Raw genomic sequence first — 26535 nt, forward strand, 5'->3', positions numbered from 1 at the left:
CTCCTCTTTTTCCTTCTTGCTACTCTTCTCATTTGGACTTGCTTGAAAGCTTGAAGCATTTTAAAAAACCGAGGTCTATGGGGCTGTGCCTTCCAAAATCTACAACCATGAGAGGGATGAGTGGCCAACAGAATCTCCTTTTGCAATGCTTGTCCTGAAAATGATGAATTAGCATGGCAGATCCCCCCTGCCTCCCTAGATACACTAACATTGTTCTTCCCCTTCTCCCTTCTTGCATTCAAATGTCTCTGTGACCAGCCCAATCAATAAAATCAGCTAGGCAGTCCTAAAATAAATGGCATTTTAAATTCACTTTTGTAGCACCAACAGAGAAGGGTGCCCACTTTACTCCAATGATTAAGAGCCCCAAAAGATCAGTTAGCTATAATTGTTTTCTCAATTCTCAGAAACAGATTTCTACAGCTCTTCTCCACTGACCTCCCCTTCCTCCAAATTCCTTAAAGGAGGTAGTTTCTGGTAGAAAATATTTAAGTAGACTATTTCCTCCAGGGGTCATCAGAAATTAAAAGTGCTTAATGATTTTTGTCTTAGGATTCCCCCAATTTGAAAAGAGACATTTTAGTATATTAAAAATGTTGTTATTACTCCAAGAGTTAGCTACTCTAAGAGTTGAGTTATGGAGAGTAGTCATAAAATGATTATCGATAGCCTTAGACCTAGAACTCCTTCGTCTAAGGATCAGATACAGAGGCTATGATAGCAGTGACGTCTTCTCGATTCTGTGGTTCTGATATGCTATACTGAGTTTATCTCAAGGTTTTCTTAAGACTAAAAATGACTTTTTTTGCCTCTATGGCTAATTCCACACTTGGAATATTTTTTTGTTGATGCTTCCCAATAACAGTGACCATTATCATGATAGGTACCTACTAGATCCTGGAGTGGATCCTATCCTATGTGGCCCTTAGCCTATTGGATCATCAATTTAGAGTTAGAATGGACCCTAGAGATCATTTAATCTAACCCTCTTATTATATAAAGGAAGAAATTGAGGCTAAGAGAGGCAAAGTAACTTATCTAAGATGATGCTGGTAGTGGGTGGCAGAGGTGAGATTAGAAGCCAGGTCCTCTTGTTTCCAAATCTAGTATTCTTTCCATTGTACCACAGTGCCTTCCACAGGGCCTAATGATTTTCTCTTAGAATTTCCCTAATTTCAAAAGAAATAATTTGGAAGTTAAAAAGCCCAGAACCCAGATAAACCAGTTATCCAGAGATAGGGCATTCTCTATAACTAAGGGGACCTTTCGCAGGCTGTGAAATATCAACTAATTGATACAACCAGCTGAGGAATTCTTTCTCTAACTTCCCCTATGATTTCCTCTGTAAAGTTGGCCTCCTTTGTTAATATAAACCCACATGAGTGTTTATTCATAAAATGGGCTCCCGAAGTTCATTTCAATTACAAATTCCCTTTATACTCATGCTATTAGTGCAAAAGCTGCTACCCTGCCAGCAAGAACAATTTAGGGGGTTCCTATCTGCAAGAGGTCCCTAAATTGTCCCTTGTACCAACTTCCTTGTTGTCTAAGAAGGCTTTTTCTTTCTGGTCAAGACTCTGCTGACACCAAATGGCGAAGGGTTAGTTGTACTCTCTGCCCCCTGGGGGTGACAGGCTTCTTCTGAGTCCAGACATCTCTCTCCGCCAGTACAGGAGAGTAGTTATGGCTCCCCTCTTACTCCGGCTAAGAGACCTAAGAGGAAGCTAACTCCTAAGAGGAGACAGGAAAGACCAGTTGCTTCTCCAAAGAAACAAAGAAGAAAATTACATAGGATGGCCCATTATGCTGCGGAAGCCCGTCGGGATAAAGTAAGTTGACCTATTGTTCCAAAGCTTTATGTCAGGAAGGCCAGAGTGAAGGCTCTCCTTGGTACCTTAGAATTTTAGAGTGGTAGTGCTACTTCCTGGTTGGGGAGTCTGCCCAAAGTTTCATTTAATCTTCAGGGTCCATTTGGCTTTCAGGGTCCAAAGAATCTGGTACACAAACCTGTCTTCCTGCTTCAGATGGATATGATGAAAAGCTTTCTTGAAGGACATTTTGAATGCCCATCGGTCTAGAAAAGCATGCTTCTCCCCTTCACCACCTTGCTTCTACCAAAAATAGTTTTACATCTGAATTAAAAAAAAACATATTCAGAAAACTATTGCTTTGAGTTGAAGTTTTTCATAATTTGACCTGACTTAGGTCCTCTGATAAAAGGGACTTTCCAAGCTTTCTTTCCAAAGAAAATTATTACTTGCTCAATCTTAAATAACAACATCTTTCTAACAGGGAGGGAAGGAGGAAGACAGCAAGCATAGTTTGACCTCAAAAGGAGAAAACTCCTTAAAACAGTTGGCTTGAATCATTTGGCAATTTTGTAACCAAGCACACTTTCAGGTTAGAACATGAAAGGTGGAGACAGCAATAAAGAGTAAACAAGAGAGAGTATTCTTGGTGTAATCTTGTATTGATGGGTAATACCTACATTGCCAGAACATCTAAAACAGCCCAAAAGGTTCTTTTTTTTTGTTTGTCTGTGTAACCTCAAACTTCTTGTGAGTTAGTGTCTCATAAACAGCAAAGTCCAAACTTAGTCCTGTTTATCTAGGTCTGTATTCTCGGCACTCTTTGGAGGGAAGAATTCTTCATTGCTACTGATGGCAGCAACAGGGATTTGCCAATCTCTCTATTTAATTCCTTTTTCTTTAGACAACAATTTCAGGCAGGGTTTTCTCAGAAGGACATTATCAGTCAGAACATCTGGGAGTATCTGGAGTTCTTTCCTCAGTTTTCAGGGTGAAACTTCCAGTGACATTTGCTTTGAAACAGAATCTCAGATGCTGCATCTCATCTTGAAGGATTTAATCTTCTCAGTGCAACTAGATTAGGAGAAGTTTTAATTCATCTAAAGAGATACTAATAGAATGGAGCTTTTAGGTAATCTCAAGTAAGTGTATTATTTGAATGAAAATGATTTCCATGTGATATCTTCTGATATTTCAAAAGTTGTGCAAGTTTATCTAAGTAGTAAAATTTGTAAAACATACTTTCATATACATGTCTAAGAACTTGTCTGAAAAAAAGTTCTATTTAATAGTTGAAGTTAAAAAAAGCCAGACCTGTGTGCATACAGGTTAAAATTTTGAAAGGAAGCAGTAGGGTAGGAGATCAGATTGGGGTCCTTTTCCTTTGAAAACATTCTTCAGAGAAGTGGGCTTTGAGGTTTTTTCAATCGGATAAACGAAAAAACCCATATAAAACAAACCCAAGATTTACTTTTGTTTAAAACTGCTTATAGGGTCATAGATTTGGAGCTGGAAGGGACCTTAGAAGTCATTTAGTTTAATCTCTTCGTTTTCAGTCATCTGTAAGTAGAAAATTAGAAAGTTAAGTGCCCAATTCATAGTTGACTTTTCTTGAGTCCTAAGTCCAGTATGCCATCAACTACATCGTGACCCTTAAGGGACACATTTTCTTTTCAAAGTAAAGCAGAAAGAACTTGCAAGTCAAAATGATTATACTATGTATTTTTAGAAAATCTTCCACTATTAGGATTCACTGAACTGCCTTTCTTTTCATGAAAATGATATTAAAGATATTTGGAAAGTTGTATGGATACCATTGTATTGATAATGTCCTAATTCATAAATGATGAAAGCTTTGGTATCAAAGTAAACACTTATCATTCTTGGAATACCTTCACTTCAATAAGCATTAGGTGCCTACTGTGTGTCATGTGCTGTCCTTGGTGCTGAAACATCTTTAAAAGAACCTACTCTTCTCTTTTGTTGATCTTGTTTTCCCTGGTTACTATCTCTCACGGTCCCTTGGGAGCCTCAAATGTTTGACTATTTCTGTTCATCCTTAAAAGATTACATTTTAAAAACTCTACTTTAAAAAACAACAAGAGACAGTACATCTTTAAAAACAAAAAAAAAATTCTTCCTTCTTAGTAATTCATATGTGTGTGTATTTTTATACACACACATACATATATATGAGTTACCATGAAGTAATTAGCCCCAGTTTCTCTAATAATTAGTGACAAAAATCTTCCCAGCCAAAGCTCTGCCTCTTGATACAGAAGGTTACACTCCAGAATTTTCTAAGGAGGGAGATCAGTGAGAAATAAGGAAAGGAAAGCAGAGAGACAAGAACTGACTTGGTTGTTCTTCAACATTTTTTACAGATGACAAATCCTCTGAGGGAAATTGACAAAACTGTGGGACAGTTAATGGATGGACTGAAACAACTGAAACTACATCGTTGTGTTAATGTCATCTTTGTTGGAGACCATGGTAAAGTCTTTTTCCCCCATATAATAAACTTTTTAAAAGGACAGCTCCTTAGTTAATGTCAATGGTGAGGGCAAAAACAAAATATTTGATAACCAATGAGTGAGGAGTTTCTATAGACTGCTCTTAAATATAGATGATAATTCTAAAATAAGAGGAAAAGATCTTTGAAAGGAACCCCTCCACCAACAAAATACTCCAGTATTTAAATGAATCCATCATCTAATTACAATTGATATTTTTTCCCATCTTCTCATCCTTCTGTGCTTTTTCATCATGTGTTGTTTTTTTGTCCATTTAAAAAATCTTCCATAGAGGCAGAGCCTATTATATTCAAGGATTTTTCTCTGCTTCTTTTAATTTTTCATAGATATCAGTACAGAACTTGGGCTATCTGTTATCTTATACTCTCCTTACATAACTGCCCTACCTCTTTCTCTGGTCATACAGGTCCACAACAAAATCTTTTAGGATATGTCTTATAGATGTATATTGCAATGTAATATACATAAAAATAATTATGCAAAATCACCATATTGATACCAATTTACCATGTGAAAGTCTTTTTATATTTTTCCAGTTCAAAGATGTTTTATTTATTTTTATTCCTAACCTCTATCTTGGTCACATTTGTTGTTATTGTTTTACTGAGTGAAGTTTTAGGCTACATTTAGATTTTGCATGAACTAGATTTGGGGGAATAATGCATTGCCTTTTTCTTGATCAATATGAGCTAAGCAGGTGCTGCATCCATTTTAATCTAAAACACAATCTTGCTGTGGCTTTATAATATGCTGAGGACTGTTCTAAAAATCTCAATTTCTCTCTGAAAATATGTTATAGTTCACTGATTGTATAAATGGGTTTTTCACACACACACACACACACACACACACACACACACATATTTGCCAGTTATTTTCAATAGGGAAGTTCCAGAACCTATTAGGAAATGGCAGTAGGCAGAAAGGGTCTTTTCAGAAAAAGCAATAAGATGGCGAGAGAGTGCTAGCAACTTGGTTACTTAAATTATTCAATTTAAGTAACTTGTAATAATAGGTCTAGATAGGCCATTTCCACTCACTCACCTTTAATAAAAGCATATGCATAGTTACTTTCCAATAGACAGAAATACTTGTTCTAGTTTAAAAACCTTTGATTTTGAGATTATTAAATATATATATATATATATATACACATACACACACACACACACACACACACATATATATATATATAATGTTTTCTTCAGTAAGTTACTATCTAATACATTATATGAGCTACTTTTCTTCCTTTCATGAATGGTATTCTCATTACTCCATTTTGATTTGGTACAAATTTCCAAAAATTTCCATTACTTATATCTGCTTGGTGGAAAGTGTGCATGTTCCATTGCTGTAGAGTTCTAAGTTTTCCTTTTAGTACTAATTTACCTTTCCAAAAGAATGTTGCACAAGTTATTATTCTACTTTGTGAGACTTCTTGATCATTAAAATCATCTGTCCAGTTTGGAAGAAGTTTAACAAATATTTGACCTAGAGGATTATTTTCACATGTAAATGGTGCAATTGCTCTTAGGAGTGGTTTGTGCATTGTATCTGGTTGTTTGTCCCATGTAGTTCCCCAAGGATACATTGGTCCTGGATCATCTAATGCTGTCCATGGAGTGTAAGTGTTTAGTGGACCTACATCTGTATATACTTGGTCACCTGTGACATCTTGGTTAGTTATTTTATCTTGTCTCTAGTTTTCTCCTGTCTCTACTCATTGGTTTTGAGCCCATTAATGGTCTGTTAACCATTTTTCTGGGTCACCTGGTTTTGCTCCATGATTGTAATCATATGTTATTCTTTGTTCCTTATTGTTACTTTCTGTTGTATTTCCTAATTTTATTCTTATTGGTCCTGATTGTACTGCTGGTCCTTTTATGAATGCCCATTCTGGAAATTTCATTCCACAGTTCAATTGTCTTTGTCTTATGGTTTCTGCAAATTGGTTTGGATCTCTGCTACCAGCTCTCCATCCTATGTTATCTTTCATTGTAGCATTTTGACCTGAATTGTATGTATTCTTCCTAGTTTTTTTTTTGGTCTTGCCAGATTGCAGTTAATCTGGTTGGTTTTGTTTTAAAGTGATATATTCCTGTTGGAAAATGATCTCCTGTTCTCATCATCTCTGTTGGAATAGAATTTTCAATAGTTAAGAATTGCCAATGTGAGTGTTCTGTTCCTGGTGCTACTTTTGGGTTTTTCTGTGCATCTCCTTTATCAAATGTATTTAGGAAATTTGTGGAGTAGCCTCATTGTTTTAGTTGGTTGGTTTCCCATGTGATGGGAAGTGATGTTAGTAAGCCACTATCTGATCCCCAGGGCATTATGTTGTGTCCTCAGCCACTTGAATAGTCCCTGTAAGATCATTGTTCTATTGCTTTACTTTTGTTGCATCTGGTCCTGTTTCTGTAACTATTTTAATTGCTAGGTTAAATAGTTCTTGTTCTAGAGATACAAGGTTAAATTAACTACGTATTGTTGTTAGATGTTGAAAATCTGCTGAATTCATCCAAACACCCCATGCATTACAATCAATTAAAGATCATGGTGTTAGTATTTGCCCATGACTTTATCTTGCCATCCTCTATAAGGCTTATCGAGTGTAGTTGCAACTCTTTGGTAACTATAGTATTCTTGTTCTGGCATGTTTAAATGTATTTGTCTACTAGCATGACATATTATGGTTACATATTCATTATCAAATTTCCGTTCAGTTGTGTTAATAAAATCTTCAAGTAATACTCCCACCCCCCCATCCCCCAGATCCACCCTGTGTCCCAGTGTTTCCAGCATTGTCCATATTAGTTGCTGCTCCTGCCATTTGTATGTCAGAGTCACTTTCTTGGTTTTGTTCTGCTGTTTCCGTGTTTGTCTTTTTTTTTTTCTTCTTGCTCGGTTTATAAAAATGTGTCTTGGTGGTTGCTTTCTAACTTTTCCTTGTGTAGGTCTCTTTGTAACTTTTGAAGTGTCTGTAATTAGTTTTTTTTTAACCTTTGGTGGTCTTGGTGCTTCTGGTAGTAGCGTTTTCTTTGCTTTGAAGATTGAATTTGCTGCTTTTCCACCCCAGTCAGTTGCTTGGTTGGTTTGTTCTATGAATTTGTCATCTGTTGGGTTATGAAAGATGTATGGATTTATTCCTTGTTCTGATAGTTGTGAGTATCCTTCATCATGTTCTTTTGCTGCTTTGTCAGTTGGGTTGTTTGGTTCCTTTCCTTTGAGTGTGTTTTCAGGTCCCAGATAGTTGTATCCTGGTGGTACCCAACCTAAAATAATAAGTACATATTTAGTTTTCTTATACTTTTATATAGTTAGTTTAATGTGGAAAGTAACTTACCTTCTCGAGGTCTCTTAAGGTTTGGCATCAAGATCCTTTTCCAGGAACTCAGTCCAGTCAATGGACATCTCGATCGTGCTGTTTTTGAAGTCCTCATTGTCTACTACTGTCCCAGCTTGGTTGCCAATCTTGGAAGTGAAAGACTGAGCTCTCTTCTGGTGTTGCTGCTTTTTTTTGGCGGGGTTAAGTGACTTGCCTAGGGTCACACAGCTAGTAAGTATCATGTGTCTGAGGCCTGATTTGAACTCAGGTCTTCCTAACTCCAGGGTCAGTGTGCTATTCACTGCGCCACCTAGCTGTCCCTTGTTGCTGCTTTTGTAGGCATGTGAGGATCTGCCCATTTCTCCTCCCATTTTGGGACTCTTCCCCAAGTTTCTATATAGCTTTTCATGGTTGGTTCTAGGTTGTGTGATGTCATGAATTTGAAAATATTTGGTATTTCATCATCATCAATTAATCCAAAGTCTCCTCCTAGTTGTTTTGTCATAAGTAAGTTTATACATCTGACTTTTATTGGTTGTGTGTGCTCTGGTCTTAATTCACAGCCAATTATTACTTTTGTTATGTATTTTTTAGTTGTCACTATTAGTGGTGTTGGTTCTATTGCTTTGCTGCCTTTTCCTTTCTGATGAATTTCACTGATTGTCCACTCATTAGTTGCTTGAATTGGTTTACTTGCTGACTTAGTGAGCTTGCTTCTTCTACCCATATAATGTTTTCATTGGTACAGTCATGTGGAAGAAGGATTTAACTAGTACTGCTTGGCCCAAAAAGGCAGGAATAGGTAAAAGTTATGTAAATAAATTTAGGCTTGATGTAAGGAAAACAATTCTATGCAAAAGTAGCATTGGCTGTCTGGGGAGCTGGTAGGTTCCGTCTTGAGAGGTGTTAAATAGTGCCTAGACTACCATTTGTCGGGGATGTTGTGGAAAGAATTCATGTTCAGAGTCAGGTTGAACTAGATGACCTCTGAGGCCTCTTCCCCCTCAATATTCTGTGATTCTGTGAAGATTCTGGTGCAATAGAGAGAACTATGGAAGTGAGAAGACAAAGTAGCTCTTCTAACTCAGGCCTTGAGGGAGGTGGTATGGATGGAAATGGAAAATTCCATACCACCTCCCTCAAGGACTAAGTTAGAGGACTTACCCATGATCTCTAAGGTTTCTACGAAGTCTATGCTTGCCTGCATAGTAGTATAATGCAGATTTGTGTTATTTAATATTTTTATTAATGACTTGGATAAGTCATTAGATAATCTGTGTATCGAATGTACAAATGATACAACTTTGGGGGGGGGATAGCTAATATGCTAGATGACAGAATCAGGATCCAAAAAGATCTTGACAAGTTGGGGCATTGGACTGGATTTAATAAGATGGGATTCAATAAGGATACACGTAAAGATTGTGCTTGGGTACAAAGAGTCAGCCTCATAAGAAGAAGATGGGGGGGCAGACTTCTATAGCAGTTTGTCTGAAAATGATATAGGGATATTAATGGACCACAAACTCGTTATAAGTCAATACTACATTAAGACTACATGGCTTCTAGTTCTGGATGTCATAGCTTAGGGAGGACTTTGATAAACTAGAGATTACCCAGAAGAGAATGAGCAGGATGATGAAAGACCTCAAGTCCATGCCATGTGAGGATCAATTGTAGGAAAGGGGGATATTTAATGGGAGAGGAGAATATTAAGGGGAGATTGGTAAAGATGGCTATTGTTTCTGAAGGGCTTTCATGTGGAGGAGGGTTTAGGCTTATTTTGTTGGGCTCCAGAGAGCAAAACCATTGGGTAGAAATAACAAAGAGGCAGATTAATGGTTGATTTCAGGAAAAAAATTTCATAATAATCAGAGTGGTACAAAACTGGAATGGGTTGCCTCAGGAGATAGTGGGTTTCCCCTCACTGGTTATTTTCAAGCAGAGACTTCATGACCACTTATCAGATAGTCATAGAGTGGGGTCAAAAAGTGGGGAATTGACTTTGTGTATGGGTTGTAGAAAGTGACTTCTGAGGTCCCTTTCAACTCCAAAATTCTGTGATTCTCTAAAATCCTCCATAGGATATCTACCCATTGTGTTAGACCCTTTAATATAGGTCTCCTAATAGGGTACAGGTTGGAGTGCACCCCTCAGGCTATCCATCTGTTGTCTCTTCCTCTTACTAAATGCTTGGCCTTCCTACTTTTCTTGGTAAACATTTCCTGGAGGATATACCATTTCCATATATAGAGAGTTATATTTGCATATATTGTCATATAACAGAACTTCTGTTCTCTCAGAATGTCAACTGTGAGCTGGATAGAGGCACTTAGAGGTAAAATAAAAGTTTTACCAGTTTTAATCAGCCTTTTCCCTCTCTGTTCACTCAAAAAAACATTTCTAGACCAAGGGCTCTATAAGATACTGATTTAGGGCCTACCAGATCTTGGTTAGTCTGGTATTTAGCTCTTTGTTTACAAAGGATCATGTGGTATTTTATGGAGTTATTTAGACTAGAGAATATTTGTGATAATATGTTTTGGGATAAAAAGCAGTAAACCAGGTCTGGTAGGTCTGATTTTAACCAGGTTATGGTTTTAAGTCTCTTCAAATTACCCAAAGAAATATTTACTCTCTCTCTGAGTTTTCTATTCTTTTTTTTTTTGTTTCAAATTCTTTTCCACTCTTACTCAATGGGAACGCAAGAAAAAGAAAACCTATTACAAATATTTGTAGTCATGATGAACATATTTCTGCATTAGCCATGTTTTTTTAAAAATCAAAAAAAGATTCAATATGTATTCTGATTGCATCAGTTATCTATTTGGAGGTGATAGCATTTTTCATCATGCGTCCATTGGAATTGTAGTGGATTGTTGGATCATTGTGTTGATCAGAGTTATTGAGTCTTTCAAATTTGGTTATCTTGACAATATTGTTACTGTGTAGATTGTTCTTCTGGTTCTACTCACTTCACTTTGCATCAATTCATACAGGTCTTCCCAGGTTTTTCTGAAAACATCTTCGTCATTTCTTACAGCACAATAGCATTGTATCACAATATAACATACCTTATTCAGCCATTCCTCAAGTGATGGACATTCTCTTAGTTTCAAATTCTTTGCCATAACAAAAAGAGTTGCTGTTTTATACAGATGTGTCCTTTTCCTCTTTCTTTGATCTCTTTGGGGTATAGCTCTGGTAGCAATATTACTAGGTCAAAGGTTTGTACACTTTAATAAATTTCTGGGCATAGTTCTAAGTTGCTTTTAGTATGGTTGGATTAGTTTTCAACTCATTAGTTCACAGTGCGTTAGTACACATGTTTCCCCACATCCCCTCCAGCATTTGTCATTTACCTTTTTTTTTTGTTATCTTAGCTAGTCCGATAGATGTGAAGTGGTACTTCAGACTTGTTTTAATTTGCATTTCTCTGATTATTAGTGATTTAGAACATTTTATATGATAATTCATTAGCTTTGATTTTGTTTGCTGACAACTACTTATTCCTATCCTTTGATCATTTAACAATTGGAGAATGGCTTTTATTTTTGTAAATTTGACTCAGTTCCCTATATATTTTAGAAATGAAATCTCTACCAGAGCAAGTCGCTGCAAAGATTTTCGCCCGTTTTCTGCTTTTCTTCTAATTTTGGTTGCATTGGTTTTGTTTGTGGAAAAAGCATTTTAATTTTATGTAATCAAAATTATCCATTTTACCTCCTGTGAACCTTTCTATCTCTTGTATTGTGTGAACTCCTTCTCCTATTTATAGATCTGAGACATAATTTCTTCCCTGTTCCACCAATTTACTTATGATATCACCCTTTATGTCTAAGTCATGCACTCATTTTGAGCTTATCTTGTTATACAGTATGAATTGTTAGTCTATGCCTAGTTTCTGCCACCCTACTTTCAAGTTTTCCCAACAATTTTTGTCGAAAAGTGAGTTCTTTCCCCCAGTAGATAGTATCTTTGGAGTTATCAAACATCATTTGTTTCTGTATATTGTGTACATATTTGAGCAACCTATTTCTTATCCAGCACCAAATTGAATGACTACCAGCTTTATAGGATAGTTTGAGATCTGGTACTGCTAGGGACCCCTCCTTCACATTTTCCCCCATTGATTCCCTTGATACTCTTGGCCTTTTGTTTCTCCATATGAATTTTGTTATTATTTTTCTAGCTCTGTAAAGCAATTCTTGGCAATTTGAATGGTATGGCTCTGCATAAGTAAATTAATTTAGGTAGTATTGCCATTTTGTTATACTAACTGGTACTATCCATGAATAAATAATATTTCTCTAATTATTTAGTTTTTTTTGTTCGTTTGTGAAGAGCATTTTGTAATTGTGTTCATATAATTCCTGTATGTGGCTTACAGTAGACTCCAAAGTCTTATATTGTCTTATATTGTTATTTTAAATGAGTTTCCTCTCTTTATTTCTTGATAATATACAGAAATGCTGATGATTTATGTGGATTTATTTTATATTCTTTAACTTTGAAAAAATCTCTAATTATTTCAACTAGTTTGTTTATTTTGAAGTTGACTCTCTAGGGTTCTCTAGGTAACCCATCATGTCATCTGCAAAAATTGATAGTTTATTTATTTCATTCCCAATATTTATTTTTTCAATTTCTTTTTCTTGTCATATTGCTATAGCTAGCATTTCTAATACAACACTGAATAGTAATAGTGATAATGGACATCCTTGTTTTGCCACTGATTTTCAATAATGCTTTCTCGTGGTTTTAGATACTACCACTTATAATTTTAAAGAAAGCTCTATATATTTCTATGCTTTCTAGTATTTATTTATTTTTACTGGAATGGGTGTTATATTTTGTCAAAAGCTTTTTCTGTATTTGTTGAAATAATCATGTAACCTTTGTTACTTTTTATTGATATAGTTAGTTATCTTTATAGTTTTCTTAATATTGAGTCAGTCCTGCATTCCTAGTATAAACTCTGAGTGGTCATAGTGTATGATCTTTGTGATATATTGCTGTAATATCTTTGCTAGTATTTTGTTTAAAATATTTGCATCAATATTCATTAGGGAAATTGATCTATAGTTTTCTTTCTCTGATTTGACTCTCCCTTGTTTATGTATGAAGACCATTTTTGTGTCATAGAAGGAATTTGGAAAGACTTCTTCACCTTTTTTCCCCAAAGTACTTTATTAGAATTAAATGCTTTTAATATGTTTTATGAAATTTACTTATTAATCTCTCTGGTCCTAGGTTTTATTTTCCTTAAAGACCTCATTTATGGTTTGTACAATTGATTTTTCTAAGATAGGTACTATATTTCCTGTTCTGTTATTCTGGAAAATTTACATTTTTGTAAATATTCATCCATTTCATTTAGATTGTCAGTTTTATTGGCATATAGCTAGGCAAAATAGCTGCCAATAATCACTTTTATTTCCTTTTCATTGGTGGTAAATTTGCTTTTTTCAATTTTTATATTGGTAAATAGGTTTTCTTCTTTCCAATTTAAAAATCAAATTAGTCAGTGGTGTATCTATTTTGTTTTATTAAAAAAAGCTAGCTCCTAGTTTTATTTATTAATTTAATGTTTTTTTTTTTCTCTTTCAGTTTAGTTAATCACCTTACATTTCTAGAATTCCTATTCTGGTATTTAATTGGGAGTTTTTAATTGGCTGGGTTTTTTTTTTAGTTTTTTTTAAAGTTGTATGCCCAATTTATTGATCTTCTCTTTCTTTCTTTATTGATATAGGTATTTAAAGATATAAAATTTCTCCTAAGTACTACATTGGCTGCGTTGTCATTATTTCTAATAACATTGCTTATTGTTTCTAAGATTTGTTCTTAGATTCACTCTTTAGATTTAGTTTCCAATTAATTTAAAACATTTTTAATTTAAATTTGTTATTTGGCTTCCAAGTAATTATCTATTAATGTTTCAAATGCACTTTTTTGAATGAAATTTTGTTGCATTATGGTCAGAAAAAGATGTATTTAATATTTTTGCTTTTTTGAATTTGTTTTTTAAGATTTTTATGTCCTGATACATGGTAATTTTTGTGAAAATATCATGCATAGCTGAGAAAGTGGTATACTTATACTCTTTTCTATTCCTATTCAGTATTTTCAGAAGTCTATCATATTTAACTTTTCTAAAACTTTACTCACATTCTTAACTTGTTTTTCTTTATTTTATGCCTCGAGTAAGTATCAGAAGGCTAATTAGGGTCCATCACTAATATAGTTTTGCTGTCTGTTTCTTCCTATAAGTTATTTAACTAAGAATTTGGATGCTATGCCATTTGGTACATATGTATTCAGTATTGATATTAATTTATTATCCATAGTACTTTTTAAAAAATGTAGTTTCTCTATTACTCTCTTTTAATGTGGTCTACTTTTTGCTTTGTCTGAATTCATATTGGCCATCCCTGATTTTTTTTTTATTTCAGCTGAACTGTAATCAATTCTGCTCTAGTTCCTTATTTTAACTGTGAATATGTAGCGTCTGTTTCATTTTTTGTAAACAACCTACTGTTGGGTTCTGGTTTCTGATCCATTCTGCTATCCTTTTCCATGTTACAGGTGAGTGAATCACATTTTCACTCACAGTTAAAATTGCTAACTGTAGATTTTCCTCCATCCTAGTTTCTTATTCTTCTTTTTCTTTTTCTACCATCTCCTTTTGAAAAATCTGTTTTTCTTCTGACCATTGTTTCCTTTAATTTACTCTCCCTCTTATTCCCCCTCTATTTTCTCTTATCCCTTTCCCCTCCTTTTGGGCAAGATGAATTACTGTACCCATACACTGTGAAGTTTATTCTTCTCTTTTTGAACCAGTTCAGATGATTGTGAGGTTCAAGTATTTCCCACTCCCTGCCCCCCCACTGTCTCCGTTGTATAAACTCTTTCTTGCATGCCCCATTTATATGAGGTAATTTTCCCCATTTTTCCTCTCTCTACTCTCTTTCCCAGCACATTTCCCCCCTTATCAGTCCATTCTTCTTTTGAGATCATCCTAAATTAAAGAATTGCATCCAGGACCTCTGTCCAATTAGACTCTCCCTGAGAGCCCTAGTAATGTTAAAGTTCTGAGAAGTTAGATGCCCTTTCCTCATAGAAAAATATAAACAGTTTAACTTTAATTAGTCCCTTATGATTTTTCCTCGTGTTTACCTTTTTATGCTTCTCTTAATCCCATGTTTGGTGTCCATTCTCAGCCCTGGTGTTTAATCTCAGCACGCCTCATTGTACCATCCCTTGACACTACAATGCTCTCTACCACTGCTTCTTCTGCCCCTGTGCTCTGCTTCTGGCCAGCCTCAAGCCCAGTGTTGGCATACTTATCTGTCTACCTTTCTAAGATGTCCTGGGCTGGAAAAATGACTCACTATGACCTTTTCTTGCCTTTCCAGATCGGAATTCAGTTTGGCATGTTTTCTAGGTGGTTGTGGAGGAAGCATGTTGGGTGAGCTAGACAAAAATGCTGACTCTTACTCTATCATCATCTTCACTCTGCCTCCCCAAACAGATTCTTTTAGTCATATAATGGTATAATTCTACTACATATGTGTGTGTGTGTATGTGTATGTGTGTGTGTGTGTGTGTGTGTGTAATATAACTCTGTGATGACAGTGATCTTGAATAGCTCATGGAGAATAGGAAAGGGCTGCAGGACTGGAAAAGAACAAAGGTTTCAATTTTCAAAGAAAGAAGAGAATGGTCTCCACAAACTATAAGCCAATGATCTTGACTTTGGTTCTTGGCCAAATTCTTATTTTAAAAGGGATGGTTTGTGAACATCTAGAAAAGGAAGCAGTGATCACAAAGATAACTTCATCAACATATAGTGTCAGACCAGTCATTTCTTTCACAGGGTAACATTGACTTAGGCCAATAGATCAGGAGATTATAGAGATAGTTTATCTAGACTTTACTAAGGCTTCTAAACAAGTCTCTCATGCTATCCTTATAGAAAATACTGAGATGTATGTAGGCCAGGCAGTTATAAAGTTAAGTGGATTTGGAATTATTTAAATATTGGACCATAAAAGTGGTCAATATTGACTATGTCAGTTTGGAAGGAACTCTCCAGTAGAACACCCTAAGGACATATGCTAGGTCCTGGGCTCTTTAACTTTTTTTTTCTAACCAATGACTTACTTGGACTAAAACAGAGAATAACATGCTTGTCAGGTCTGCACATGATACATGACTGGGAGGAATAGCTATCATGTTTGAATTTGGGTCAAATAGAAAATAAAATTATATAAAATGTATTATATAAAATTAAATTAAATGGGCAGTTAGGTAATACAGAGAATAGAGTGCCAGGCCTGGAATCAGGAGGACCTGAGTTCAAATTTGACTTCAGACAGCAGCTATATGATCCTGAGCAAGTCATTTAACCCTGTTTACCTCATTTTCCTCATATATAAAATGAGCTGGAGAAGGAAACAGCAAACCACACCAGCATCTTTGCCAAGAAAACTCAAATGGGGTCATGAAGAGTCAGACATGACTAAACAATTCAACAACAACAACAACAACATAAAAATTAAATATTCTACTTGGGTTCAACAAATGACCTGGTTTATTAGCTATACCTATCTGTTCTTTCAGTTCCCTGAATGAAGTTTGTTTCAATATTGGTGGCTTAAACTCATCAGAGTAAACAAGATGTCCTCTTATTATATCCTTACTTTATCTTAGTTTCATGTCTGTGGCGATTATGGAAGATAATTGCAGAGTCAGAGAGAAAAGGGAATTCAGAAATAACCTAGTGCAGCTCTTACCTGAGCAAGAATTCTCTCAACAATAACCCTGGAAGTAATTTTTCTACTTCTGCTTGATCTCAAATGATGGGGAAACTATTACCTCCTGAGTCTGGACGTTTTAGTTTTGGACAGCTCTAATCATGAGGAAACGTTTCCTTATATGGGAAGGGAAGAGAATAATCATCTGTATGGTGTCCATTATGTTCCAGGCACCATGCAAAGCTCTTTTTATAAATCCTGTCTCATTCTAACTTTGCTATCCAGTGCCTTCCAAACCTATTTCTCCTTGTTTTTCCTTCTGGCCGAGTCCAACAAAGTGAATCCCTCTTCCATATGATTGTTATTCAGATACTTAAATAATTCAAATTTGTATAATGTTTTTAGGTTTGCATATTTCCTTCATATATTATTTCATTTGATCATCACAATAACTGTGGAAGGGTTGAAGGTTGAAGGTGCAGAAACTGAGGCAGATAGAAGCTAAGTGACTTACTTATTCAAGGTCAACCAGGTAGTAAGTGTCTGAGGCTGGATTTGAATTCAGATTTTCTTGGTTCTGGGCCTAGTACTCTATCCATTGCATTTTTCTTAAGTCATCTTTCCTTTTTCTTTTTCTTTTTTTTTTTAGTGAGGCAATTGGGGTTAAGTGACTTGCCCAGGGTGACACAGCTAGTAAGTGTCAAGTGTTTGGTCTGAGGTTGGATTTGAACTCAGGTCCTCCTGACTTCAGGGCCGGTGCTCTTTCCACTGCGCCACCTAGCTGCCCCGTAAGTCATCTTTTTCCATAGGCTAAGCGTGCATAATTTTTTTTTTCAACTATGGCACATTCTCTAGTCTTCCTCCCAGCCTGGTTGTCCTCTTCTGACCACACCTGTTTGTATCTCAATGTCATGATCTATGTACCTATATCTATATCCATATCTATATCTATATCTGTATCATTTACCCATATATATGTGCACCGGTCTCTTGCTCTGATCTCCAAGGAGAATTCTCTCAGCTATTATCAGTATGTATACATATGCTATATATATATATATATATATGTGTGTGTGTGTGTGTGTATACATGTTTATATGTATATATGTAAAGATACATATGTGTGTGCATGTGTGTGTGATGACAGCAGTCAAGAGAATTATCCATGGAGGGCAGAACATGGAAGCAGTGCAAAAAGTCCTGTCTTGCCTCATTTCAGTGACTTTTACCTCCTCTCTTAGCTACAGTTGCCAGTTCCTTGTTCTTATTATACTGTTTACAACCTTGCTGGAACAGTTACTCTGTTCTACAATTAGGGCAGTGGCTCTCAGCTCATTTGGTCTTGTGTAGACTTTTTTTTTTCCTGTTTTGTTCTGCCAACTTTATTTTGTCAGTAATATCCAAGGCCACCTACTGAGACACTTAGTTGTTTGGTGATTATATATACTCAAAGCAGGAGCTATGTTTGAGAGATAATTTGAAAGAGACATTTTGTAAAAGACACACAGAACTATGTCTTCTAGTTGTGCCTCTCCAGCCCCCACCCCCTTCTGATTCTCTCCCTTTGCTGCCTCAGTACCAGGAAATCTTTATGGAAATTTAGATTAAAAAAATAGATCTTTCCTAGACTACAGAAGTAACATTAGTGTCAGCTGGTTTTTATCATGGGGTTGGAATAATTGTTTCTTTTTTTTCTTTTTGGACTTGGCTCTTTGACCTGCAATGATGTTTGAAGGATGACTCTTTTCTAATATTCAAGCATGAGCAGAGGGCTTGTTGCTTAAGAACATCTGATTATATGGAGCAGAAATCAGTATTTTTAAATGAAGAAAATCTTTTGTCAAAATCTTTTGCTTCTCTCTTTCTACTCTTCCCAAGAAATGGTTTGGAGAACTCTTAAGATTCTTGAATAAGCTCTACTTAAAAGTCCACACTACAATTTAAATTTGCACTTCACTTGTCTCCCTAAAATGTTTTTTTTTCCTTCCCACAGGAATGGAGGATGTCACATGTGAAAGAACAGAGTTCTTGAGCTCCTATCTGACCAATGTAGATGATATTATTTTGGTTCCTGGAGCCCTGGGACGAATTCGTCCTAAGTCTAGTAATAATGCGAAATGTAAGTTGGTATTTAAGACATGGTTATCTTGTGGCTAATGTACTGGGAAAAACCCGTTTCTTCTTGAGCTACTGTAATTAATTACTATTTAAAATTTTAAAAATTCATATATTTAGGGGCAGCTAGGTGGCACAGTGAATAGAACTCCAGTTTTGGAGTCAGGAGGACCTGAGTTCAAATCCAGACTCAGACACTTGACACTTACTAACTGTGTGACCCTGGGCAAGTCACTCAACTCTGATTGCCTCACCAAAAAAAAATGGATAGCATTAAAAAAAATGACACATTTTGCTTTTATAGCACCTTAATCCCCAAATACACTGTATCTTTCTCCTTTAGGTGGCTAGTGAATAGAATGCTGGACTAGGAATCAGGAAGACCTGAGTTCTAATCCTTCCTCAGACACTTAGTAACTGTGTGATCTTGAGCAAGTGAGCTAACTGCCTTGTTTTCCTTATCTATAAAATAAGGGGATTTGATTTAGGTGCTTCTAAGGTTCTTTCCAGCTCTCAGTCCATAATCCTATAGCCTTTTCCTGCGTCCTCCCCAGATAACCATCCCCTGTAGCAAAGGAATTAATTACTTATTGATAAGCCTTTTTTCCCCTGACTTTCCCACCAAAGTCAGTCCAAACTGCTCTATACACTTAACAGACTCTTCTGCTGAAACTTCAGATCCCTTGAGTCTGGTCAGAAGTCAGCTTTTGACCATGTAAAAATGGTTGGCAAAGGCCAGAAGGAAAACCCATTAATGCCTGGGGAAGTGGTGGCTCTTTTGAAGATGAGAAGTAACGGGAAAATGATCATGACTCACCATGCCACTTAAGTTACAACTTTCAGGATGAGAAATGTTACAGTCAGATGAAACTTTTAAATTTGTAGGCTTCAGGGGATTTTGGATGATTCCTACCTAACTGAAGACTCCTAAAGTTGGCATTTTGTTTGTTTGTAGAAATAATCCATTTAGAAAAGGTAGACATTGAGGTCTTTATAGACTTTAGATTAGAGAAGGTTCTCTCTCCAGTCCCCAACAACAGCAAAACACACACATTTATCAAGGAACAGGAAATGAATGGAAGCAAGAATTGGATTAGGAAATGGTGGGAGGCAGGGACATGCAGTGGAAATAGCATTGGATTTGGAGTCACAGGGTCTGAGTTCAAATCCTGACTCAGGTACTTTACTACCTGTGCCACTTTGGGCTAGTCAGTTAACCTCTCTGGGCCTAAGTTTCCTTTTCTTAAGAGGAGGGAGTCAGACTAGGTGATTTCAAAAGTTCTTTTAAATTCTGGACCTGTGATTCTGAAAAGGGAACAGGGACTAGGACTGAGCCCTAATGAAATTGTCTGTCTTCAGATGGACTTTTTGTACCTCTTCCTAGCTTCCCTAACAACCTTTCAGGTGTTCAGTATGCTCCCCTCTCTCTCAAAGCATGGTATGAAACCCTATTCTTCTCTAATGTTTCCCAGAGGTAAGAACATTCCTTGGTAATCTTATCTGTCATTGTAGCATGAAAGGCCTTCCTCTATTTCAAGACTCAGTGAACAGTTGGGGAGATGTGTTTTCTATAAATAAGGATCTTTTATTGGTGTCCCAGAGATCACACTGCTATAGGTGGTAGCTTATTTCACCCATGTATAGGTCAGCCACTTTGAGGTTTAAAGACTGGCCATGCTAAAAGGGGTCTTTGGACTTCTGATTTCCTAGAAGTTCATGGGCCCAGATTCTGAGCTTGATTGGACAATTGCATTACTGTTGGTTTTAGTCTCGTTTAGCTATCAGAGGATGATGAGAAGTAACTCAGTGTATTGAGCTCAATTAAGGATTTAATTTTTCTCTCTTTTTAAAAAAGAAGATAGGAGTGCCACAAAAGGGGAGCTGAGAGTTAAGGAAAACCTTTTCAGAATCCAGTATCAATTTAAAGTGGCATGAACGCCATTGAACAAAATTTGTACTTCAGCATCTCATAGCCATGGGACTCAAGGCCTGAATGTATAGAAACTGACAAATGGAGGACATTTTTGACCCCATTTCCAAACACCACAGTCCTCTTGTACTGATAGTGTACTTTAGTGGGTTGAGCACTGGACTTAGAGTTAGGAAAACTTGAGTTCAGGTCTTGCCTGAGACTTAATAGTTGTATTACTCTGGGCAAGACACTTAACCAACTCTGTGTCTTTGTTTACTCATCAGTAATATAAGGAGGTTGGACTTAATGACCTCTAAGGTACCTTTTGGTTTTATATTGGTTTTATTTGGTTTTATATTATGGGCCTATTGGTTTATATTTGGTTTTATATTATGGTCCTATGACCACAGGTTATTTTGAGGGGAAAAAGCCAAAATACAAAAGCAAAATACAAAATACAAAATACAAAATCTAAAGCCCCAAACTCTTTGTTCACTTTATAAGCAACCTTTAATTACATCATTAAGTGTTTTCTAGGACAAGTTTATGGTCCTGGCTAAAATCATCCTTTGTTTGATAATATGAAAATAAAGGAGGATGGTGTATGTGGATGAAATCTATAATTAGACCTAGTGTTATTGAGAAAACCAAACTTTGTTTTTAAAATTAACTTTAATGAGTTAAAAAACCCTTACCTTTAAAACGAATATTATGTAGTCTGTTATAAAGAAGTACAAATCATTAGGAAATTGTTTTTTAAAAGTTCTGCCAGATTTACTTTTTTAATATGAAGTGAGTTATGTATGACCCCTTTAGCACACAGAAGAGCTCCCATTTGGAAGGTACTTTATATTCAGCAAAGTTCTTTCTTCCCTGAGAAGTGGATAATTCAAAATATCATTACCACTATTTCCCAGAAAATGAAATCAGGATTCAAACAGGTTGTGATTTGCCTAAGATCTGAGAACTTGTAAGATTTCCTTCTCACAGCTCGAGTCTGATGCTATTTCCATTATAGTTTGCTGTTGTGTATCACAGTGCTGAGAAGGTGTTAATTTGTGTACCAAGATTAAAATGTTTGCCTCTAGGCAAACATTTTTCTTACTCTAGAATTTGCCTCATTCATTCATCTTAACTGCCTTTGTATTTACTAAAGTTATCCCTTCCACATTACCACTTTTCCCATCGTGGTTTTGATATATTGTGAGTCAGCAATAAGAAATTAAGTGGGAATTTTGGGGGAGTTTTGTGGAAGCTGCAGACAAAATGTAAAGGCCAGCAGATGACACAGAAAAAGTTTAGAAACTCAGAAATACATAAAATATATGTATAGCATTATATAATAGCAACATATTTTATCTTTTAATATCATAATAATTCAGACTTCTTCTGTGGTGTGGAGGGAGGGCCAAAAAGTTTTACATGGATTTTCCAGCTCATGGGGGGTGCTGCGTCCATAACCCTGGCAATGTGGAAAGGATAATTGTATAAACAGAAGTTGTTTTTCTTGAAGAGGCTAACAAATATGTATGATATTTTAGTTCTATTCCACTGTAGCATCAAAGAAAAAATTCTTCTGGAGAAAAAGAGAAGCTTACTGCCATGTCTTTCTCTAGTAGTAATTATTTTATATTTCAAAGATATCTTTTTTCTTTTTCTCTTACACAGATGACCCCCGAACAATTATTGCCAATCTCACTGTGAGTACCTATCATTTGTAGGCTTCTGCTCCCAGGGTGGATTTCTCATGTTCATTTCATATGTTGGGACAGACATTTCTCACAGCTTTCCATGCCATTCAGGGTTTGTTGATCTGAAAGGTTTTATGACCTTCTGGACTATGGGCAGCTGGAGGCTCCATGAGAGTCTTGGCAACAACCCTAGCCGAGTCTATTTATTTGCTCCGTCCATTAGAAATGTAAAGTAATCATTCACAATAAAACAAATATTTACTTCTACTCCAAAATATATCCTTAACCATCTCTTCCCAATCCAGTAGATGAATTAAAAAATGTGCATACATATACACATGTAGTTACATACACACATGTATAATAATGCATATATACTCTAAAGCTGAGGTGTCAAACATGCAGCCATGGCCCACCACTCTCCCAAGTGTGGCCCACATCAGATCATGGGAAATATTTAACAAAATAAAATACAGTAAAACATAGAGAATATTATCTTTTAAAACTAAATCAATATGTAGCCTGCAGGGATCCTTATGTATGGATTAGTGACCTCTCATTTCTACTTGAGTTTGACAATGCTGCTCTAAAGTATTTGACTTGCAAAAAGTTTCTGGTTTCTTGTGAAACAACTCTTTTAATTAATATTTTTTTCTTTGGGGAGTATTATTGTTTTGTCTGAATTTTGAAGGATTTTGATCTTCTTGAAATCATATCATCTTTGCATTTGAGCCAGAGAGGAGAAAAAATGAAAGTGGCCATTTTACCTTTCTGTGATCCTGATTCTTGTAGTAATAACCTGAATGATTTTTTTTCTAATGGGATTATATTGGGCAGACCTACACAACTTGGCAGTAGGTAGGGGTCAAAATTAAAATTGGCTAAACTTCTTCAGGCCACAGATAGGTTAGACTTAGAGACAGACTAATTATGGTTGGTTGCCGTGGGTCATGTGACATAGGAGAGTGCACAGTGGCAACCCTACATTTTTCCTCAGGCTCCCAGAAATCCTTTGGTGGGCTGTACGTTGTGCAGGCCAGATGTTGGATTGCTGGTCAAAGAAATTATTAATGTAGCTTTCAGATAGGTATTAGTAGCTAATTGAGTTTTATAATTGAGTTTCTTTTTATGTCAATATTATCTGGCTCATGATGAAAAAATATAACCTAAAGGAGAGGCACTTGTTGCATAGTGGACAGAGAGCTGGACCTTGGAGTCAAGAAGACATATGAGATGCATGATCCTGGATGAGTTGTTTAACTTCAGTGTTCCCCTCACTAGCCTCAGTTCTACTACTCACCCCAGCTCTGTAGGAGCTGATGTTTTCAAGAGAAGATACTTTGAGACAGGAGATAGTGCTTTCCTCTATGGGAAGAGGGGGCTGTCATCAAACCTTCCCCTTCCTCCCATCAAATTGGAAGAGATGGGCTCAAGGAGATATGCTACACATTTGGCTTTATCTTGTGGTTTACATTTACAAGTTCTATCATTCCTCTGATCCTTGCTCCCTTTCACCCCTCATGCCTGTATTGATGGGTTCCGTGGATGCTTTTCAGCCCCAAAATGTTCCAGGGCCAACATCATTTGAGAAACACTCATCAGAATGCTTTGTGAACTTGTTTGTTTGGGGTAGTATAAAATCTAATTGGGGTAAATAGGTCCATAGATTTCTTACTCATGCATGGCGTGTTCCTAGTGAAGTTTCAGTGCTACTACTGCTCCTACAACTTATACCGTGAAATCCATATTTCTCTCACTTGCATTTCAGTGTAAAAAACCAGACCAGCACTTTAAACCTTACATGAAACAGAACCTTCCCAAACGTCTGCACTATGCTAATAACAGAAGAATTGAGGACATCCATCTGCTGGTGGACAGAAGATGGCATGTAGCGAGGTAACTCAGTTATTATCCCTCTTCCTCTCTTGTTGATTTTTGGGCAATTGAAGTTCTTGAAGGTTAATAACTAGACAAAGGAGCTAGGTTAGGAAAACAAAATTTTATGTAGAAGGAATTCTGTTCCAAATATGCTAGTTTGGTAGTGTTGAAATATTCTCCCTTTCCTTCTTTTTCACTCCCTTTCTTCCCCCCTTCTCTCCCCTCTTTATCCCTTTCCCTTCCTTTTTTTCTTTCCCTCTTTCCTCCTCTCCCTTTTTCTCTCTCTCCTCCTCTTCCCCTCTCCCTTTCCCTCTTCTTCTTTTGCCTATTCTCTTTCTCCTTCTCTCTTCCCCTCTTTTCCCATCTCCCTTTCCTCTCTATCTCCTTCTCTCCACACTTTATTTCTCCTCATCTCTCTCTTCCTCTGCCTCTTCCTCTCTCCATCTCCATCCTTCCATCTCTCTCCTTTACTCTCTTACCTTCTCTCCATCTCTTCTCTCAATCTTCTTTTTTTCTTATCTTCTCCATCTCTTCCTTTCCTTTTTTAGACTTTGCATCCCTCTGAAATTTTTTTAAAGTGAAAGAAAGTGCCAGAACCTTATCCTAGCAAACTGGGTTGATTTAGTATTGGTTGAAAGCAAGACCAAACTTTGACATGTAGTAGTATTTATAGAGGACTTCAGGAAATTTTGTTAATGCTTAGGGTCTCTCCTTTTGGTGACCGTTTTAACAAAATGGATCTGAGATATTTTAAATATTGACTTTCTTTGGAACGAGGAAAGATTTTTACAGAATAGAAAAAGAGGAATCTGAACTTTTTTCTTCTTGGGGGCTATGTCACTAGTTGGCCACTGTTGATATTTGATATTGAACAAACTGTCCATTGCTTTTGGCTCTAACAGCCTCCAAAGAGTTAATCATTGAGAGGGTTATCCATCTACACAAAAACCTGCCAGCAGCATCTTCTGCTGAGACAGATATGGATTTTTCCACTCCTCCCAGTTCCAACTTTCTATGGTATTTTAAAACATCTGTTGCTGTTTTTTCCAGAGCTTTGGACTCCTTAAAAAAAAGAAACACACATACAGTGCTTCAATGAATAAGTCAACATTTGTTGAACACCCACTGTGTGTGCAGAGCCCCCCATAACTAGTTGCCATTGGTAGCAGCAAAGGAAGCAGATGAAATCCCTGCCTTTTAGAAGCTTACAATCTTATGGGTGAGAGTGAACTGCAAATGACAGAATCATATTAACATATAGTTATAGCTGTGCAGAGATGTACATGAGTATTGTGTGTAGAGGTTATTAGTGGAGGATGGATGAAAGCCAGGCACTATGGGAGGGATAAAGGCTCAGTAAGAATACTCTGGGGAGTTTTTATGGAAGAGTTACCAGAGAGACAAGGAACCAAGGGTTGGCTGAGAGGATTTGAGAGAGTGTTCTTGGGGAGGGTGGGGAAAGGAAGTGTTGTGTTGTAAATGACAGCTTGGAGGGGAGAGAAAAGACCAGATGTTTGAGACAGCAAGTAGATTTGCCTGAATGCAAGTGTAAGAATGGAAGTGAAGACGATTACCGGTACAAGCAGGGAAGATGGCGAACAACCTTGCCATTCACAATCAAGAGTTTTAATTTGATGGTAAAATTTTAAAGCTATTTAATTCTCATCTCAGTTAAAATGAAGTTCCTCGAAGGCTGAAATTGTGTATTCATTGTCATCTCTGAATCACCTAGCACAGCACTACCACTGGAGGAACTGTCCTTGAGGTTTCATTGGCACAGGGAGCTCTGTGGTGGAGAAACTACCACTACCACTGTAGTTTGACACCTTATAGTCTTAGGGAGCTGCCCAAATTATTCAAATTATTAAATATCAAATGGGTTAATTTTATTTCAGAGTCCCATAGGCTGTATGTAATACAAGTAAGACGTGAATCCAGTCTTCTTGGCTATGAAGCTGGCTCTCTAGCTATTATACCATATTTGCCTCTGGGTTTGCTCAATAAATATTTGTTGGGTTAATAAAAAAAAACACTTGAGGAAAATGATTCTTATTGTCACAGGAAAGGTAGATGGAGGGATGTTGCTGGACGTAAGATGCACCTCCTCTTTCTTATGTGGAATTGGGATTTTGCTTCCTTGACAATGAAACCTTTGGTTCATTCACTGTGTTATTACATTACCTTTGGTCCCTAATGAAGGTTTCCTCATGAGGTATGCTGGATGGTGGTATGGAATTTAAAATTGTATATATTTCCTGCTCAGTAAATGTCATATCTGTAGTACTAAAATGGCAGATTAAACACACACACCTGGAAATGGTGGTGAATATACTCCAAAAAAAGATGATCTGCTGATTCTCTTTAGGTTTTTTTCTTCTCTTTTCCTCTCTTGCTCTTTTCCCTCTCCTACCCATTTCTTCCCTGAATAACATGTACCCATCCTGGACCTCTATAGATATTAGTAGTCTGTGGCTATGGAGCAAGCCTCTGTAGAAGGTTCTCACTCTGTATCTGTCCCC

General features: G+C 36.6%; 1 protein-coding gene across 4 annotated transcripts in view; it reads left to right on the forward strand.

The window, feature by feature from the left end:
• The window catches only part of ENPP2 (ectonucleotide pyrophosphatase/phosphodiesterase 2), a 186816-nt gene that overhangs the window by 115996 nt on the left and 44285 nt on the right, over nucleotides 1-26535 (forward strand). For 3 of the 4 annotated variants that reach the window (XM_027854024.1, XM_027854023.1, XM_027854025.1), the window contains exons 12-15: nucleotides 4193-4301; nucleotides 18414-18539; nucleotides 22116-22147; nucleotides 23907-24034. In XM_027854024.1, coding sequence (XP_027709825.1) covers nucleotides 4193-4301; nucleotides 18414-18539; nucleotides 22116-22147; nucleotides 23907-24034 — 395 coding nt within the window. Of the gene's footprint in view, nucleotides 1-1673; nucleotides 1830-4192; nucleotides 4302-18413; nucleotides 18540-22115; nucleotides 22148-23906; nucleotides 24035-26535 lie in introns of all 4 variants that reach the window. The other variant, XM_027854026.1, reaches the window with a different exon arrangement.

This window comes from Vombatus ursinus, unplaced genomic scaffold (genome assembly GCF_900497805.2).
Source record: "Vombatus ursinus unplaced genomic scaffold, bare-nosed wombat genome assembly UNPS02010284.1, whole genome shotgun sequence".
Taxonomy (NCBI): domain Eukaryota; kingdom Metazoa; phylum Chordata; class Mammalia; order Diprotodontia; family Vombatidae; genus Vombatus; species Vombatus ursinus.